The sequence below is a fragment of the Grus americana genome, chromosome 3, assembly GCF_028858705.1.
Source record: "Grus americana isolate bGruAme1 chromosome 3, bGruAme1.mat, whole genome shotgun sequence".
NCBI classification, from domain to species: Eukaryota; Metazoa; Chordata; class Aves; order Gruiformes; family Gruidae; genus Grus; species Grus americana.
This window is the reverse complement of record NC_072854.1, coordinates 51736995-51756974: the sequence shown is the minus strand read 5'-3', so window position 1 is coordinate 51756974 and position 19980 is coordinate 51736995. Positions and strand designations below refer to the sequence as shown.

The 19980-nt window shown below is 37.3% G+C and overlaps 1 protein-coding gene across 1 annotated transcript in view; it reads left to right on the top strand.

Annotated features, from left to right (window-relative positions):
• The window catches only part of REV3L (REV3 like, DNA directed polymerase zeta catalytic subunit), a 124483-nt gene that overhangs the window by 77897 nt on the left and 26606 nt on the right, over positions 1-19980 (top strand). Inside the window, exons 12-18 of the mRNA XM_054821467.1 lie at positions 97-236; positions 3208-7408; positions 7783-8765; positions 9448-9530; positions 10642-10767; positions 12302-12494; positions 14866-14977. Of these exons, the coding sequence (XP_054677442.1) occupies positions 97-236; positions 3208-7408; positions 7783-8765; positions 9448-9530; positions 10642-10767; positions 12302-12494; positions 14866-14977 (5838 nt within the window). The remainder of the gene's footprint in view (positions 1-96; positions 237-3207; positions 7409-7782; positions 8766-9447; positions 9531-10641; positions 10768-12301; positions 12495-14865; positions 14978-19980) is intronic.

The following is a 19980-nucleotide window of genomic DNA, read 5'->3' as shown; positions in this document are numbered from 1 at the left end:
TACACAACCACATAGCACCACACCCCTTTGATTTTGAGGTATTGGTATTTTCTAAGAAAATTATTGTGCATTAATTAGTTTCTTCGTTTTCTCTAGGTCAGCTGGCAAAAATATGCATCGAAGCTCAACAGAAGAGGATTCTTCTTCAGAGGAAGAAATGGAGTGGAGTGGTAACAATATGCTCCTAACTAATCTCTCTATACCTCAGTTAGATGGGACTGCAGATGAAAATGGTGGTAAGTAAATAGAAAAACAGCTTCGGAAGTTGAATTGTTACGTGGGCCATAGTTCGCTTTTAGATCATTTTGCATTTCCAAAAGTGCTAACCATTTTCAGTTGTCCTTTCAATTAGAAGGAAATGCTCCCAATGGATTGCAGAAGCAGGCCCTTAACATCTTCCTTATAAGCCAACACTATTTTAATCTCAATGCCGTCTATGAATTGCCAGGATCTGCTTTTCCTATTGTATTAGTGATCCAAAAAAGGGTATTGTTTAATTAGTTTTATGGAAGAGATAGTTACCTTGTTGCAAGGGATATTTTTCTGTTACTATTTGTTACGCAAATATGCTGTTAAAATTAATGATTCTGTAGGATCATTTATCTGCTAGGATTTCATTGTAAATAGTAAATGTATTATTGTGTAAAATTTAGATGGTTTGCTTTGCAAGTATTTGCCACACGTGCTACAATACAGTGAGCCTTTGTTTCAGCCTGTGTTTCATTCAGCAGATTGCATGTTCACAGCTTGGGATTGCATGAGTTAAAATTATGCAGTGGCAAAGCTGATGCAGAAGAAACTGACTTTTAAAATCTATAAAAAATTAAATTAATCTCTAGCGGTATCTCTTGCTATCTCTTTACAACCTGCTGTCTTTGATCAAATAACCTTAGTTAATAGATGCACACTTTGAGGTTAGGCAAATGTATAAATTTTGTTTCATTAGACAATCTACATATTTTCACAGTTATAAAATTCTGTTGAGCAAAACAATGTAAAATGTATGGATCTTGTGGGGAAAAATATATCTGTATCCAGGGTTTTCTCAATATTAGGTTCACTTTTCTTCTTGGTCTAATCAACAGTAATTGTTCTTCTTTGTTTAGAAATGTTGTATTAGTTATACTTCGTTGCCTTTAAAATTTGAAATTTATGGTTAATGTCACTTTGTACAGAAGCTTCTTTCTTAATCCATCATACAAACTAGCTAATGTAATATCTTGTTTGTGCTCATGCATGTACCTAACTTCCTATTTATTGCATTTGCTCTTTGGGGCAGGAGTGTAATCCTTTACAAAATCTCTGTATTAGTTCGTGTCTCTTGAAGCTATGTGATAAAAACAACAAACATTATATGTTAGTGTATAAAATACATACATCTTAATATATCTATTAGCAATTCTGTGTTAGAGAAAATGAGCTATATGATCTTATTACGTAGACGACCACAGCTATTCTTTTGGTTCTTTTGTGTTCACTGTTTAAAGCACAGTTTGCTTTTTTTTTTTTTGCTTTGTAGATATAATGGTAGGGTTAATATGTGACTTGATGTACTACTAATATGTTTTGGTTTTGCAAAATAATACAATTGTAATTTCCTTATTTGCAGTACTTTGTAATTTAATGTAAAAAGGAATGCTTCTGGCTAATGAGACTGTATCTTAAATCATTTAAATTTTAGAATATTTTAAATATTTGAAATATCAAATGTAGAAGAATGTCGGCTTAGAATGAGTTTATTACTGTGAACTTTTACATCAACAACTTATAGTAGGAGATACAATAAATTCAAAACAGATCTCAGTCCAGTTCCCCTAAATTAGAAAAAGCTTATCCACACATGAATCGGTGTCCATAACATCTGACTGACTGACAAATATTTTTGCAATGTTTATATCTAAATAGTCGGGTATCTTCCAAGTGTTTGTTTACACTTCACTAAGTTCCTATTTTCTTGGTTTTCAGTTCATCATCATCATTCTTTGTGTGGGCTTCCACCCTCAAAGAATCATAGGCAGTATCTCCCAGCTGTGTTTCACAGCTCAGGGACTCTGTGTATGCATTAGAAAATGTTATTAGAATGTTATTAGACGGAGACTTCCTTTTATTTTTCTCACCCGGCAACAAAAAAAATTCCTCAGCTGATGGCAGCATGAATCTAAGATAATCCCCCAATTAGTTGAGACTTACAGTAAAGGCCCAAAGGATCCCCTGTCTAGTACAACAGTGTGCAGCACGTGCTTCCAGGTCATACAGCATGCTTCAGAACTCCTGTCCCTCTTAACATTTCAGCTAAAGATGTGGACACATGAACAAATGGCTGTGTGCCAGGAGCTCTGTGGTAACTGCCTCTTTGCAGAGGAATAAACTCCTTCAAATTACGGGGTGTTCAATGTGGTTATGAGCAAGCACACAGTTGCTGCAAATCAGTTGTTACTTACCACCTGCTTGTCCACACTGCAGTAAATGTGTTGAAAGTATCAGAGAAAGAGAGAGAAATTGTCACAGGTATCATGTGATGAGCCTGCATGTGACAGTTACCACAGCACATGCTGGTCGCAGATCTGTGAGGGAATGTTAATGCATGGATATGAATTCATGATCTAAGTAAATGGTGTGAGTTCCTTGCATAAACACCCGAATGGGTGGGGGATTGCTCTGCTTTATAAAAGTGCAGCAAACTACCTATGCTTAGTGCACAGGACAGTTAATACAAAGCCCTTGCCATGTTTTAAGACAGTACTTTGGCTTTCTGTGTGATGACTTTTTTATATGGGGAAAGTCATCTAAAAAAGTTCTTTGTTTTTCAGAGTCAATGAGTATGCATACTGCTCAGGGACAAAGCAGGATACAAGCTTTTCTAGAAATCAATCTGTTTGTATTTAGTTATCTGGAAGTGATTTTAGAAGCCTTCTTTCAGAAAACCAGCATGAAATCTCTGGCAATTGTATGCAAGCCTACCATTTAGGAGTAACTGACAGAAAGGCTGAGACACAAATGTACTGACGATGTGATTTTGATAAAGTGACTCAAGTACTCAGGGTGTGTAGTTGTCACAATCATAAATGCAATGTGATTTTAGAAGAGTTTTGTTTCTTCTTTGGATGGGAGGGCTTTTCGGAAAAATGTCATTAAAATGGTAAATGCCTTAGGTTTTTTTTCTTTTTACAGGAAAACTAGAGTAAAATTGCTTGTCTTCCATTTCAGACAATCCTTTGAATAATGAAAGTTCTCGAACTCACTCCTCCGTCATTGCAACAAGCAAAATGTCTGTAAAGACCTCAATCTTTCACAAAGATGCTGCTACGCTAGAACCCCCATCTTCTGCTAAAATCACTTTTCAGTGTAAACACACAAGTGCCCTTTCTAACCATGTTTTGAATAATGAAGATTTAGTAGAAGACCTCTCACAACCAAACACAGAAACAAGACCTGAACTTTCAGTCCATTCTCTTACAAAAGAAAGCACTTACTCAGCAAAGTACCCAACTCCATTCAGCAATAGTACCCACGCAGAAAACTCTCACAAAGAGAGTAACAAGAAAGATACTCTCCCAGTTTCTTCATGTGAAAATAATATTTTTGAGTATGAAGAGGATATTTCATCAGTGAGCAGACAGATACCTAGTAGGAAGTACACTAGCATCAGAAAGGCTGAAAAGGATGTCTCTTTTGTGCATGTGGGCCGCCATATTGGTGACAGCATGTTGAATAAAAACTTATTTAACTTTCCCGATTTGAGCCACTCCAAAGGTAAAATGTCCTCTGAAGTAAATGAAAAATCCAGTGGTGCAAGTATAAATAGTTTTTTTCCGGCAACAGTTACAGAAAATTGTGAATTGGTGTCTTGTTCAGGAGGCAGTCGAACTGTGGTACATTCACTTGAAAATAACACTGATGAAGGTGGCCTTAATAAGCTTAAAATTAGGTATGAAGAATTTCAGGAGCATAAGGCAGAAAAGCCAAGCCTCAGTCAACAAGCAGCACATTATATGTTCTTTCCTAGTGTTGTTCTTTCTAATTGTCTCAGTCGACCACAGAAGTTAGCTCCCGTGACATATAAATTACAGCAAGGCAACAAACAGTCCAGGTTGAAGCTGAATAAAAAGAAACACGGTCTTATCAATCATCAGGAGCCTGCAAGTGTAAATGATGTTGCATCAGTGAAGGAAAGCTTCTATACACAAGGTAATGCTTGTAGTAACATTCCTGATAAGGATAGTTCTTTACCTAGTGACTTAGTTCAAGTTCCTCTTGAGGCTTTTGAAAACAAAATGCCTACAACTACTGCTAATTATACTTACTGCCAGTTTGCAGATGGGTCTCTTGAAACTGAGCAGTCATTTGGATTATGTGGGAATAAATATACACTCCGAACAAAACGGAAGGTAAATTATGAGACTGAAGACAGTGAATCAAGCTTTGTCGCACACAACTCAAAAATTAATCTACCTCAACCAATAGAAAGTGTTGAAAGTTTGGATGGGTCTCAGAAATCTCGAAAGCGCAGAAAACTTTCTAAAAAATTGCCACCTGTTATTATTAAATATATTATCATCAATAGATTTAGAGGGAGGAAAAATATGCTTGTTAAACTAGGGAAAGTAGATTCTAGTGAGGAAAGAGTAGTACTCACAGAGGAAAAGATGAACTTATATAAAAAGCTTGCACCTTTAAAGGACTTTTGGCCAAAAGTTCCTGACTCTCCTGCAACCAAATATCCTATTTATCCACTAACACCAAAGAAAAGTCACAAAAGGAAAGCAAAACATAAGTCAACCAAGAAAAAAGCTGGAAAACCACAAAAAACAGGTAGTAAAAATATTAAAAGAACTTTATCTTTCAGAAAAAGGACTCATACAATTCTTTCTCCTCCTTCACCATCCTACAATGCTGAAGCTGAAGACTGTGACTATAACTATAGTGATGTTATGTCTAAGTTAGGTTTTCTTTCTGAGAGAAGCACAAGCCCAGTAAACACATCTCCACCTCGCTGCTGGTCTCCCACTGATCCAAAAGCAGAAGAAATTTTGACCAACCTGGACAGAGAAGCTTTATTTAGTAGGGGGCCCAATATATACAACAGCAAGACTGTTAATTCTAGTGTAGGAAAAAATAGTCGAGCAAAAACTCAGGTGAAGAAATGTAAAAAGAAATTTGCTAGCCCCACTGTATCTACCAAGAAAAAGAAAAAGATTAATCAGGCTGATAAAACAGCAGATGATGGAAAGAAGAAACCTAGAACAAAACAAAGACAAAAAACAACTGAAAAAGTGTCCTCAAGAAAGCGCGTTGTATTTAAAGATGAAAAAGGAAATACTTGCTCTACTGCAGAAGTGAAGTTTGTGCTGAAACGTCAGGATCTGCCTGAGATTTCTTACAACTCTGTCAACTCGCAGCCACTTCATAACCAGAAAGACAGTCCTCTTCCTGGCTATTCAGCAGGATATCCATCATCAGCACAGCTTCCTTCAGCAGCTGATGCACAAGGTAATTCATCAGGCTGTTTTCATTCATTGATGGAAATTGATAAGCCTGCAGATGCACAGTGTTTACCTGCTCCACGAGAAGACCCTCATTCATCTCTTGCATCTACTCCTGTGTCATCTGGAAGGGAAGTACCAAAAATGAGCTCTCAAAGGCCCAGGACTCAAAGTGCTGTATTTAGAATGAAGGATTCTGCTCTCATTCAAAACATATTTGATCCATCTAATCACTCAACTCAGGTAACACAGAATGCGCGCATCTCTAAAGATAAGACTTCTGCAAAAGCAGAAGAGATAAAAAATTTGCAAAACAGATATTTACCACCAGCTGGGAAATTAAATGAAGCTCGTGACTCTTTGGACACAGCCAAGATGGATCAGTTACATGCCACTAACTATTTGCATTGTAAAGACAATAATCAACAGCAGATTTTTTGTTTACCAGAGGCATCCAAGCATCCTGATCCTTGTTCTTCTATTCTTAAGTCATCTGAGGAAAGCCCTGGGCTACTTCAGGTGCCTAAGAACTGTTTTGTAACATCTTTGAAGAGTCCAGTGAAACAGTTAAATTGGGATCAAAACCAGAGAGGATTTATTTTGGATATGTCACATTTTAAACCTGAAACAGTAAAACAAAGATCTCTGTCAGAAACAACCATGCAACCAAAACCCATTTCCCAGTATAAAAACAGGACTATAGTGGCTCCTTCAGCATTCAATGAAGGACAGTCTGGCCTAGCTGTTTTGAAAGAGTTGCTCCAGAAGAGACAGCAGAAAGCTCAGAATGCAAATGTTACACTGGAACCATTACCAGCTAAATCACAGCTGAGCAGGAGTATACCGTGCCCTAATGAACAGAGTAAAGCAATCAAAAGGTCACGGTCAGTCACATCACCAAGAAAATCTCGTGCTCCTAGGACTACAAAACCTAAAGAAAAAACACCAAAACTTTCAAAAATGGAGTCTTTAAGCCAGCAGATCACTAGTCGCATTGATCACTCTGTGTCTGATGACAGCCCCATTTTTTTTTCAGACCCTGGTTTTGAAAGCTGCTACTCACTTGAAGACAGCTTGTCTCCAGACCACAATTACAACTTTGACATTAATACTATAGGGCAAACTGGATTTTGCAGTTTTTATTCCGCAAGCCAGTTTGTCCCAGCAGATCAAAATTTGCCCCAGAAATTCTTGAGTGATGCAGTTCAAGATCTTGGTTCTGGACAAACATCGGAAAATGACTTTCTGTGTCATAATGACCAAAAATCTGAGGAAGAAAAGCAGCATTCTTCAAGCACAAGCAAGTGGATGCGGTCTGGTTCCCTGAGCCCTGAGCTTTTTGAGAAAGCCTCACTGGATAATAACGAGAACCACTGCCATAGCCAATGGAGGAAAAATGTTCATCCTTCAACTTCTAGATCTAGTTCTGTTGATACCTCTTGTACGCAAGAGACTGAGGTCTGTTTAAATGAAAAATTCAAATTGAATAGAAATACAGTAAATAAAGAGAGATTTCTTAACCTTCCTCAGCCAACCAGTTCAGACTGGATTCAAAGCCACATTAGAAAAGAAACCACTTTTGAACCCTGCCAACCACTTGATTCAGTTAATACCTCTTTTACATCCATATTATCTTCTCCTGATGGTGAACTTCTAGATGCAGCTTCTGAGGATTTAGAATTATATGTTTCGAGAAACAATGAGGCATTAACTCCAACTCCAGATAGTTCACCAAGATCAACCAATTCTCCCTCACAATCAAAGAATGGAAGTTTCACACCTCGTACTGCTCACATTCTTAAGCCTCTCATGTCCCCACCCAGTCGTGAAGAAATCATGGCAACTTTGCTGGATCATGATCTCGCAGAAACAATTTATCAGGAGCCATTTTGCAGCAATCCTTCAGATGCTCCAGAAAAGCCAAGGTACTGTGTTAAATGCATTTCCGTCTACATATGCTTGTGATTATATTAAATTTATTCCTGTAAACAATTTTATGCTGTTTTATGTGGCACAGATGCATGAAATAGCCCATCTGATATAGATACATTTGAAGTTGAAAATTACTGTACTTCCCATGCAAATACCCATTTTCATTCATGACACTTTGGGTTTTTTATTGCTTGATATTATTGTAGTAAGCAGGAATGTGCCTGCTTGGTTTGTAAAAGAAAGGTACTGCCCACAGGAATTGCATACAGAGAAAACTAGTTAGCAGGACTCTGCTTGTATATCATCTTGAGGACTGCCTGCAATGCAGTTTACAGCAAAACAATAATTCAAACTATTTTCTTCACAGGGAGATAGGAGGACGGCTTCTTACAGTGGAAACCAGACTTCCAAATGACCTGCTTGAGTTTGAGGGGGATTTCTCATTAGAAGGTCTACGACTCTGGAAGACTGCTTTTTCAGCAATGACAGAAAGTCCTAGACCAGGATCTCCTCCCCGTTATGGTCACTCTACTGTTAATAAAAGAGAAAGTAATAGCCATAAAACTAGTGAAGACAAAAAAATAGTCATAATGCCATGCAAGTGTGCTCCAAGCCAACAGCAAGTTCAGATATGGCTTCATGCCAAAGAAGAGTATGAACATTTCAAGAAATTGCCTAAGAATCATCCTGCTGAGCTGGAAAAGGCAGCTGAGAACTTCAGCTCTGCAGTATTGTCTGAAGAGAAATCTATAGAAGTAGTAAAAGCAACTAAAGATTTAAATTTATCTAGCCTGGAAGATGAAAGACCTATTGTGCCTACAAAGAATTCTTCCGTTTCTGTGGCAGAAACTACAAAAACACAAACCAGGGAAACCTGTGATAAGTCTATAAGCACTATAGGAACTTCTAAAAATGCTAAAAATGACATAGACTCTAACAAAACTCCATCTGAAAGCAAAACACTTATTACTTCAACACTAGAACATGATAAGGAGGAGGAGGAGGAAGATTATTATGTCAATTACAGTTCACCAGATTCTCCAGTACTTCCTCCTTGGCAGCAAGTAGCATCTCCAGATCCCAAACAGACCAATTTAGAAGACACAGAGTGGAAAAGTCAGGATATTATTTTGTCTCCTGTGGAAGGAAATGATGTAGTACCTGTTGGAAGTGCACAAAACTCTCAATCCACCCAAGAGGATGTTAGGACATCCTTTGACACGTCTCCATTTCCAGTTAATGAAGATCCTGGAAATTCTGAATCCCTTTGCCTACATAGTACGCCCATTGTGCAGAGAAAAAATCAAGATGGAGTACCTGAAGTTCTTGGGTTTACTCCTTTATGCACAGGTAAATCCATTAAATTATTCCAGTGATACACAAAAAAAAAATTCTGAATATATTATATTTCTTTTGACATAACAAGCAAATAATTACATCTCCACAAAAATATATTTTAAACTAGTTTGGGAAAGGAAAAGGCCTGTGCATTATTGTTAAAGTAACTACTGAATTATGAAAAAAGTCTAGAAGCAGAATACTCGTTCGCTTCCTGATGGTCTGTAGTATCTGAACTCTGAAGTGCTGGTTAAAACCTTAATAACCATAGCTTATTTTGGGGATTTTGCAATCTTGTTGCTTATATTGCTTCTGTTTTTCCAAACATAGTCTCAGTGTAGATTGTGAATAACATTGTAACGTTCAACATGATAATCGCATGGGGCCTGGCAACTTACTGACCTTGTACTATACATTCCTAAATGTTGATAAATACCAAATTGTAATAGTTGTGCTTTGGATTGGACAGAGAATAATGTTGTGTTTGTTTATATATATATAATCATGCATATATATCATATATTATCTATATTGTATATTACATAATATATAATAATATATATTGTATATTTATAATATATGTAATATTTGTTTATAATGTTAACCAAATGCCTCTGGTTGTTCCCAGCGTGTTGTTTAATGTCTAGACAATATTATTTAGACTAAGCAGTTTTGCGCTCATATATGTTTACAGAACCCAAAGCCCAGAAACTAAGCCACAAAAGGGGAAATAATACTGATGGTCTTCGAAGAGTGCTTCTAACCACACAAATGAAGGTAAATTAAGATTTTTATGTACAGGTGTATTTTTCTTATGCCACACAAACACATTTCCATTCTCCTCGTTCTGTGTTGTTTTTTTCTTTTGCTGTTAAGACCTTGAAAATACATTTAAAATGGTAGGGTGCAATTGCTGTAGAATCGATGTACACTCAAAGTTAGGAAGAAGAAATCATTTTAATTTCCGGGGGAAGAAAAAGCTGGATATTGAGAGTATGTTCTATGTTTTAGGGTAGTGAGATGCTAATGGAACGCTAAAGAGACACCGTGTAAGGATGTTTTTTTGCTCTTTCGGTTACAACATCCTTTTTAAGTTCTATTTCCCATTTTTTAACATATATGCATGTGTATATATGTATGTATAGATACACTTACACACACACAAGACGTACATTTATGCACCGGTGTGTATATAAGTTTTAGGACAATGTTCTAAGCACTCTCTGAAAACAACGTAGGCAGTGAATGGCACTGGTGTGCTGACAGAGTAGAAAAGGAATGGATCACAAAATGACCAGACTCAGGTGTTTTCCCTAAACTGTGTTTCTGCTCCCCATGTTGGAAAGGGAACAGGTGGGCTAGGTGCATTATGGAAATGACCCAATAGTCTTTTCTTTTGTTCTCAACTGTACTGGTATTCATCCAGTTCAAGTGGATACTTAAGTACTCTCAATTCTGTGCCTTAAAAAGTGGTGACTGAAACAGAGAATTTAATGAATTGTTGCTCAAGAGAGATTAGAGATTTGCTGGTTCCTCTGTCCTCAGGCTTCTAAGAAAGCCAGTATGTGTGGGTTTTGGGGGATTTAGGTTGGTTTTGGTTTTTTTCTTAAGTTTTTCAAACTGCCTCTTGCTTTACTGTGGGGTTTTGTTAAAGTTATTCCTAAAAGGCAGAAAGAGAAAAATGTTGTTTCCCTGTTGAAAAATGACATGAGGAGATAGTGAAAAGGCTTTTTGGGGTTTGTTTGTTTTTTTGTTTTGTTTTTTTTTTAGTAATTGTAGTGTAGCATTTGCATTTTCATTGATAAACTTGTATTTAATATTGCATATAAATTTAACAGCCTGTAGTTTTTTCAATATTATACTGTGCTTTTTTTTTCTTCCCCCTAAGAATCAATTTGCTGCCCTCGGCGCTCCAAAGAAAGAGACTTCTCAGATTGAAGGACCATCTTTAAATAACACATATGGTTTTAAAGTCAGTGTGGAAAACCTGCAGGAAGCAAAATCTTTACATGAGGTAACTTACTGTTACATGTTTAAAAATATTTTCTTCTTTGGTCCCTGCCTGAATTAAAATTAACCAGTGGGTGATATCTGCAGCTTTGAGTAGTTGCTCTACTAGTTTCACCTTGATCTCCAAGTGCCGTTATTTAATAGTATTGAACTAAATTTGACAGTATTTTTGTTGAGAAGGTGGTAAACCTTCCTTTAAAAATAAAAATAAGGGAAAGATCAGAAGGAAAAAACAGTAAGTTTTGTATAAAAACATTACTGGAAAAGACAGTTGACCCTAATTGTCATGGATTGTTTCCTTGAGAAACAGGCATCTGGCATCATTCAGTCAGGCCCTCCCAGTATCTCTACATGTTACCTTCTGAACCTGTTGACCAGTTTCTACCACATGTAACAAAACAATGCATGTCTCAGAGTGTTTCTACATATTTCATGTGGATCAGTGGTTGATCTGGAAAGAGAGGTGAAAACTGGTGCTGGAGAAAGGGATGCAGTGTTAATGCAGCACTGCTGTGTTTGGCTGCTAACTGGCCAGCCAGCGTGTGTGTGCTCCCAGACCGTCACCACATCTGTGGCTTGGAATTAGCTGTTGACCAATTTACAGATGAGATGGGGAGATAGAAGTTTCATGTCCTGGGTAAATGACATAAGAGAAGCCACAAGAAACTAATGGGTTTGTAGGAAATGGAGATAGAGCTTGATAGTAAAATTTCATTTTTGTGATGGCTGTAGTGATTTAGGATGCAAATCTAGAGGAAGTCAGGCTGCCCTCAGGGCAGCTTACATACTCAGAAATATTTGGAATTTATAATCCCTCCAATTTGCCCATTAGTCCACATTATCAACTATGTTATGCAAGACAACAGAGTGACAACAGAGCAATAACATAGTGTTGAAACAGTATTAAATACTGCAGTATTTATTATAGAGTCAAAACTACAATATATAGGGATTAGCATTTTCTTAATGCAAACCATTCTAAAGAAGGCCATAGTGACATGATGTGGAAGCTCATTAATGCAAGTGAAGGGAAAGTTAGGTATTCTCCATATCTTCCTGTAAGTGACTTAGTCTTTGTGCTTGTTTGCACATCTTAGGTGGGGGAGATAAAGGAAAATAAAGACCAAAAGTGATTTTTTTTGTTCTTCATCAGTCCAGAAGCTTAATTCAGCTCAATATGCAAAGCTGTTTGAAAACATCACAGGAATTTACAGTTGTTGAAGTTGAGCATTTCTGTTTGTTTGTCTTTTCTGCTTTTGGTAGAAGATGATAATACTCAGAAACAAATATTGAATTTTAATAATTGAGTATAAAAATGTATTACGTGATTATTCTTTTTTGTAAGATAATGTTTTTTGTATCCAGATCCAGAGATGCATGTTTAATTACTTATATTAATTTTCAGGTGTGACCTCTTAGTTACAATATAATATGAACATATAAATGTGTGCAATGAGTTCATTTGCACTAATAATCTCCTCTTAAATTTTTTGAAGAAAGCTCTGAAACATACTAACTTTGTATTTATTTGTTGCTAGGTCCAACATCTTACCCTCATCAGTATGGAGTTACATGCTCGAACCAGACGAGATTTGGAACCAGACCCAGAGTTTGATCCGATCTGTGCTTTATTCTATTGCATCTCATCAGACACAGCACTGCCAAATACTGATAAAAAAGAAATCACTGGTGCTATAGTGATTGATAGAGACAGGACACTCTCAAGCCAAGGTTCCTATTTCTTTTTTCTTAACGTATTTTACAAAAATGCTTATTTCATAGTAATCAAACAGTAGCAAGCAAAATATAATCGAGTATCTATATTACTATTTAGCTCATTTAATTTTGTCTTGTTGACTGTTAGATGAATGGCCATATTAAACATAGAGAGAGTTTTCCTGCTTATATCTTCCAAAGAACTATTGCATGGGCTGTAAACCACAAATAACATAAGCACATGCAAAATATCTCTCTTTGCGTACTTGTGGACAAGCTCGTGCAGTGTTCTAAAAGTATAAAGAGGAAAACCTGCCTTTAGTTTCCTACTCGAGTTGCTGGATAGCTACAAGTAGAAAATGTTAAAAGCAAGACAGTATGTTTTATATTTTACTTAAGGGTTATTTTTGTGGTTTTATCTGATCCTTTTAGGATCTAAACAGGGGCCCTTATTCTATTGTACCTTTTTGGCTTTGTTTAGACCAGTGATACTCAACCTGTGGCTCTAGAGCCGGATGTGGCTCTTCATGGCCCTACAGGCGGCTCTCGCAATGTAGGCGTCTGATCGGCGCTCCACTCTATCAGGCAGCGCGGGGAGCACTGAGCAAATGGACCAGCAGTGTGGGAGTCGCTGAAGTTCCCCCTCCCATAGGGGGAAAGAAAAGGAGCTGCTGGGATCCCCCCACAGGTAAGAGTAGAGATCACCTCCCACCCAGCAGCCGTGGGGCAGAATGGGGAAAAACTCGCCCTTTTGCCCCTTCCACCCCTCCACCCCACTCCTTCCTAGCAGCCAGAGGGGTTTGAAGACAGAATACTGCTGGGAGAGAGGATGCTGATGTGTCATGTCGTGATGTATCAATATGTGATGATGTTGAGGCAGCATCATCACACATTGAAGTGTCATGATGGGAAAAAAAAAAATCACACTGTTGATACTTGATTCTTATGGTGCTCTACAAATCCATTTAATAAAGAAGTGGCTCTCCAGCTGTTAAAGGTTGAGTACCACTGGTTTAGGCTAGTAAAAAAACCCAACCAACCAACCAAAAGTCCTCTTTCTTTCAGGGTTTCTTTGGCATTGTGAATGTGTATTTAAACCACAAAATACTGTCTAAAATTTAAGTGTGGACAAAAACCTACCAAAAATAAATTTAGCATTAAGGCAACAGCTCCTTCTTTTACCAGTATATATTTCAAAGTATTGTAGATATTATATCATGTTAAGCTAAGTTCTTCTTATTCTCAGTGAAGTTTATTCTGGTATTATATGCTTGTTACTATCTTTAAAAAAATACCTCCATTACCTTACTAAGTGAGATTTTCCACAATATAGCCACTATGGCTCCCTATGTGTGTGCCACTGATAAATTATCAAGAAAAGCTCTCTGTAAAGAGGTCCAATAATATTTTGAAAAACCTACGGTTCTGATCTGGTTTTGTTAGTGAAATAAAATGATATGTTTAAATGTTATTGTGACATTCCTTGCTTTAATTGATGTGTGCTGTCTTGGTTAGAACTTTTTGAGTACTCTGTGGAGTGACTTGACATTGATACACAGATATTTTTCCCCTTTTTGTATTATTACTGCTTTGTAAGTTTTATTTCTGAAAGCACACTTTTTTAATTCTCAAGATCTTAAGAATGTATCTAAGTAGAATGCCTTTTGAAAACTCTGGATTGTTGGCTTAATCAGAGATATTACTATCTGTTGTATAGAGAAAATGAAAAGACAGAGTATGTGTTGCATATTGTTCGTTTAAAGAGGGTTTTTTATACAGGAGGCAAATGCTGAGTTCCTGCATGCATACAAATTTAGCTATTATTCACACATTATCAATGTAGATACTCTTAATGTGCACTAAGTGAGCAGTTGCTCGTGTTTTTCTGTTAGTAACGTAGCAGTGTTTAAGTGTACTGAAAAAAGAACTATACTATGTTATGTAGCATTTTCATTTTTCAAAGCATTTTGCAAAGCACTACTCTAGCAATTAAAAAACATATTTTGCATGAAAACATATTTTGCATGAAAGTGTGAGCTGTCATATAGTCCTTTAATATTTTTTATTCAAAAAAAATTTTCTAATAGCTGCACTCTTGTACATGTAAAATGATGACATTTCTCTTGAATCAAATTTATTTATGTCTGAGAATTTGTGCAAGATTACCACTATGGTAGAATTTTACACAACGAAAAGAACAAACTTTTCCACACAAGAGGAACAAAATAAGTCCATGGAATTAGTTATGATAATAATTGGTGTTTAAAATAAAAATAGGTTGTATTCCATACTTTTCAGTTGTATGTTTTATTCTAAAGCAGTATAGTTGACTGAAGTAATGGAATTCCTTCTAAATTGTAATGATTTTTTTTACTTTATTTTCTAGGGAGCAGAGACCAAGCCCCCTTGCTCACAAGATCTGGAGTTACAGGACTAGAAGTCAGTTACGCTACTGATGAAAGAACTCTTTTCCAGGAAGTAGTGAATATTGTAAAAAGGTAGCATATCTGTACGTTCTGCTTTTATTTTTCAGGCTTGGTACAGCAGATTTAGTTCCTTCAACCCTTTCCAGTCTCTCAAATACTGATTTTTGTTGTTGTTGTTTCCCTCAAAGGCTTATTTCTAGAGTGGACAAGCATGGTGGTCTTTCAAATAAAAATACTTTTTGCTTTTCCTTTCTCTGACAGCAAGAACGTTCAGATCCTCCTAAGCAGCTGAGTTACAGTCTCGAAACTAATCAGCCATATAAGTAATCCTCTTTAACAAACAACCTTTCCTGTTAATATCAGAATTCATTACACATCTCTCTGAAACTCTCAGAATAGCAGATATTAACAGTGCTGAAAGCTATAGAAAACCCCTTAGATGGGAAGAATTTTTCTAGGGACTCTGAGGCCAGACAGAAAAAAAATCTACATGGTACTGAAAGTGCTATGGACAGATTAAAATAAGTAGTAGTTGAAAAATCAGTTTCTTTCATTAGTTTTGTCTTCTCTGAATGGAAATCCCCTGCTCCATCAGACTTGGAAAACTGCTGGTTTTCCCCATCTCCACCAAGGCTAGGAAGCCTGCTTGGTAGCCCTCTCGGCTGGTGAGTAGGTGGAACCACAGACGTCTCTCCAGGCCCTACTGACAGAGGTGCAAAGCTGTAAAATTGCGAGGAAAAATAAACAGATTTAAACTATGAGTCACCCTGCTGGAATAGAGGCACAAGAAAAAAATGTGTAGTAGGCAGAGTACATTTGCAATTCTTTCTCTCTCCAACCAGAAAACCTCTGATGAGAAAGACAGTGACCAACCCCATGAAGCCAGAATACTAAAAGAGTTGCTGAATGCAACCAACACAGGGTGGGTCCTGACAGAGCAGCAGATCCCTGTTCAGAGAAGACAAAATTCAGGTAAGGAACATAATTTTATTTTTCTCTTTCTTGGAAATCTAGTGCTCCATCAAACTTAGGAAAATTACTGAGAACGAGAAGCTGCCAATAAATGAAGAATTCTCCACCAGTGGTGTGGAGGTTTAAAATATGACGGTACACAAGAGAGTGTGGGAGAGAGAACTCAGCAGTTAGAATATATATTTTTTGCTGAAGAACAGAAGAAGTCTACATCTGTACATATTGAAGGCATTATGGAATGAAAAAAGCATGCAATTTCTGTAGTACTTCAAGATGGAATGTACCAATCACCAGGTTGCTGACTGAGAAATCTCTTCTTAAGAGATCTTCTCTTTCAACACTGTGCTAGCATGCCTTCTTTGACTCAACCAACTTTGTCTTCAAAGATTAAGTTAGTTAACTTGTATTCCTGGAAGATGAAAGATTTGATTTATTAATGGAGAGGCAGACTGCTGTTGTCATCTTAGTCTACTTTCCTCCCCCTTTTATGCAATATCACCTAAGGAATCAGACTTCTGCTAAACTCTCAACAAAGACGTTTTTAAAACTTGGACCACATCTACAGTTTGCAGCTCTCTTCCCCCTTTATTTTCTGTAGCCGAGGCAAAAGAGAATAAGAAATTTCGCTGGAGTAAATTTTTTATATTTCTTAAGCGCAAAACAAGTGTCAGCCCAGAGTAGCTTTAACTGAAGGAAAAAGTATGGTAAAACTACTTGATTAAACAGTAGTGGACTACAAAAATCTTCCTCAATGGGAAGTGAACAAGCAAGCAGCTTTTAATGAAAACTTTCAGCATCAGGAATTTTTTTTTAATAGTCTTCTGTTGCTGTTTTTAGTGTTATTTTTTCCAGCATAAACTAGGTACTCTAGTTGTTCTGGTAGATGCACTTAATAGTACATCTGATAGGTTAGAGAAAGAAAACAATCAAGCCATGTTTCAGAATCACTACCACTTGGGGTTCATGGAGCAAGACTCAAAATCATCGTAGTTTGTGAGCAGAAGACCATATCAGTATCTTATATACTGATGTATGCATCAGGCTAGAGGATAATAGGTTCTTGTAACCAAATAGCATGCCCAGCATGCCTGCAGCTTGCTTTTGGTTCATGTTCTTCACCACTTTGGCTGTTGGAGGGAAGAGTGGAAGAGTGAAATTCCAGATTCCTGACACAGTAAATGACAGAATATCTGTTCAATCTTCATTGTCAATACCAGGAGCAGACTTTATCAACTTGTTGGTGCACTGAGCAGAGGGTGCCTCAGCTGTGGGAGGAATTGTCTTACACAGTCCAGTTGAAGAATTCTTGTTCCCATTTCTAGTCATTTCCTTAGTGGTTGGCCTAATTCTTGCTCTTATTTCATATATGTGAAATTGTGGAACATACTCATTTGTTTCAAATTCCAGCCTTCTACTTCTCTGTTTAGGCTTTTTGGTTTTATTCTGGTTATTGAAAATAAGAAATGGTTGATTCTTTCACTTCTTGTCAATAGACGTAAACTGTGGAAGAGCACAGTAGAGAATTCTTGGCCACTGTTCCCAGCACACAGATGAAGGAAAGGTGATTCCTGGGAAATGCATCACTTCCTGCAATAGCTCATCTGTCTCTTTTTCCGTCAGGAATCTGCAAGTGTTTTGTCTTCAAACAAATCACACAGAGTGTCTACGCAAATAGTCTTTATAATGTGCTCATTGATGTTGAGGAACACAGTTGCTGAAGCAGAGAGTAATAAATTAGCGAGGTTTTAATGCTTGCTGGTGTTTGATTCTTGGGCTGCACCACTAGCCTTTTGTCACTGAAGAGTGTTTCCCAAATCTAACTTTTTATAGCAGAGTTCAAGTTACTCTGATCACTGAAGATCAGTATTACTCCAGAAAGTTCACTGGGGTTGATGAGCTGACGTTGGATTCAGTTATACCTTCACAGTGAAGTTGTTCAGCATGCACTAGATCTGAATGACCACAGTAAGATTAACGTGTGTTTCCACCTAGACCTCCATAAAGTAAATTCCAGGTTAAATGTTCTTCTGTGGAATGAACAGATGTTGTCTCTGATGAACTCAGGGCAGTTTGCAATTGAAAATAAATCATCTTGAGGTCGGTAGACCAGAAGAAGACTTGGTTGTTTCTCTGGATTTGTGATCTGTGATTTCACCCTTGCTGAAAACTAGCAGATTTGCCCAAATATTGAAGGGAATAAGCACCTTTATTTCTAGGAGGTTATTACTGAGAATGATTCAGCTGTGAAATGGGAGTACTTACAAGTGTGAGTACCAAAATCTATGTAGACACAGCTAAAAGAAAGCCCATCATTGTAAAGGGAATTTGAGAGTTCTCTTTAATTCTTAAAGGTATTGAAATACTGAGCTGCTTGAGGGTTGAGAGGCAGGGAACAGTTTGAAAGGAAGAGCCATAGAGGTGAGTTTGGAGGAGGCAGGGAAGAATAAACAGCATGGATTTGCAACAAAGAAAAGCATAATTAAAGTGGTTCTTGGTACCCTGACAACCATCTTAGAGTTTGAGAGGAAGCTTCACCTACACAGGTCCAATTTTCCCTTCTTTGGTAAGCTGTCCTCTGGCTGTAAACAAAAAAAATAGGACTTCAGCTCAAAACTGGCATAAAGCAGCTAAGAAACAACCTCCTTCCCATCCTGTGCAGCCAGTGTGGATGATCTACATGCATAGAGAGCCAAGTTGTAGGCTCTTTGGAGTTGTCATAGGGGAAATTTTTTATTTTTTTTTCTCGAAATGGAGCCTGTACCTATGTTGCTGTTCTAAAGGATTCTGTCGTGCTGCCTGAACAGTCATCTTCAACAAACACTGTCTTTATCGTAAGGTGTCAGCTGCAATGAGTTGGGAGAAAAATTGGAGGAAGCTGTCTGCTTGAAAAAGTAAAACAGAACCACCTCTACTCTTTTTTTCTGCCTTTAGATTCAGACATAAACACATTCACATAGCTCCATAAACCAGTCAGTACAAAACTCAGGAAGGCTGGCTGTTTGAGGAGGAAGAAGGGAATGCTACAAGAATGTTTGTCTTGGAGATTTAAAAAATGCAGGAAAAGTAGAGATGTCCAAGCCTGATGGAGCAGTGGATTCCCATGAAAGAGAAATTAAATGTCTGGGCCTCTCCTTCACTTTTAAGACAAATTGTGCCACACTTCTGTAAGTGCAGATGCTACTAGATAGCAGAAAAAGGCTGGTCCCGCAGGCACAAGAGCAGCAAAATTTGGAGAATTCATGTGGGAATGCACAGTCCTGATCTCTGTCACACACAGAGGATGTGGAAACAGGGAGGGCTTGAAAAAAAAGTAGTAGATTCACTGCTACTCGAGACTGAGACTCACCAGCCACCCATGGCTCTTTGTCCCCATGGAAATAGTTTCTAATAAAAGTATAAAAACAGAGTCTAAAGTTGTAAGATTTTTCTTACAGATTTTGGAGATAAAACATTTGTAAATTCATTAGTTGTTAATACTTAACATTTAAGTTTTTCATGTAAATGTTTTTCTTGTAAAGTATGATGGTAATCAATTTTTTCTATTGGATACAATGCATTATATTTGTTCTTTTTAAAATAGAGATGTGTTAATGTAACCTTCTTTTCCCAGGCCAGTATCATCTTCTGTGGCGTTGTCCTGCAGAAATCTTTACTTAATGTCCTGTATCAACTTTATGGATTTTTTTTTATTGTCCAAAGCAAACTGGAAAAATGTTTTCAGATATTTCAGTTATGTATTTGAGTGGCACCAAGTATTCTGCTGCCATGCACAGTTGCTGTTTTTGTCTGTATCATAGGTCTGGCCTAATTTTTTTTCCTCCTTTTTCTCTTAATTTTAGCTGGAAGAAAAATAGCAGTCAGGAAAACTAGACACATAATAGAAAGGAAGGCATAACTGGGGGCTGTAATATTCATTCACGGAATTATCAAATGAGAAAGAGGAAGAGATGGCATAACAGCACATACGACTTAGCTAGAAAGGAAAATAATTGCATTTCTTCTCTCTGCAGCATGTATGAGTTGAATGCTAATGCTATCGTCTTTACATCCTGCCAGTATAAATGCTGCTTTTCATCTTTGCAGAGAGACTGGTAACAGCATGC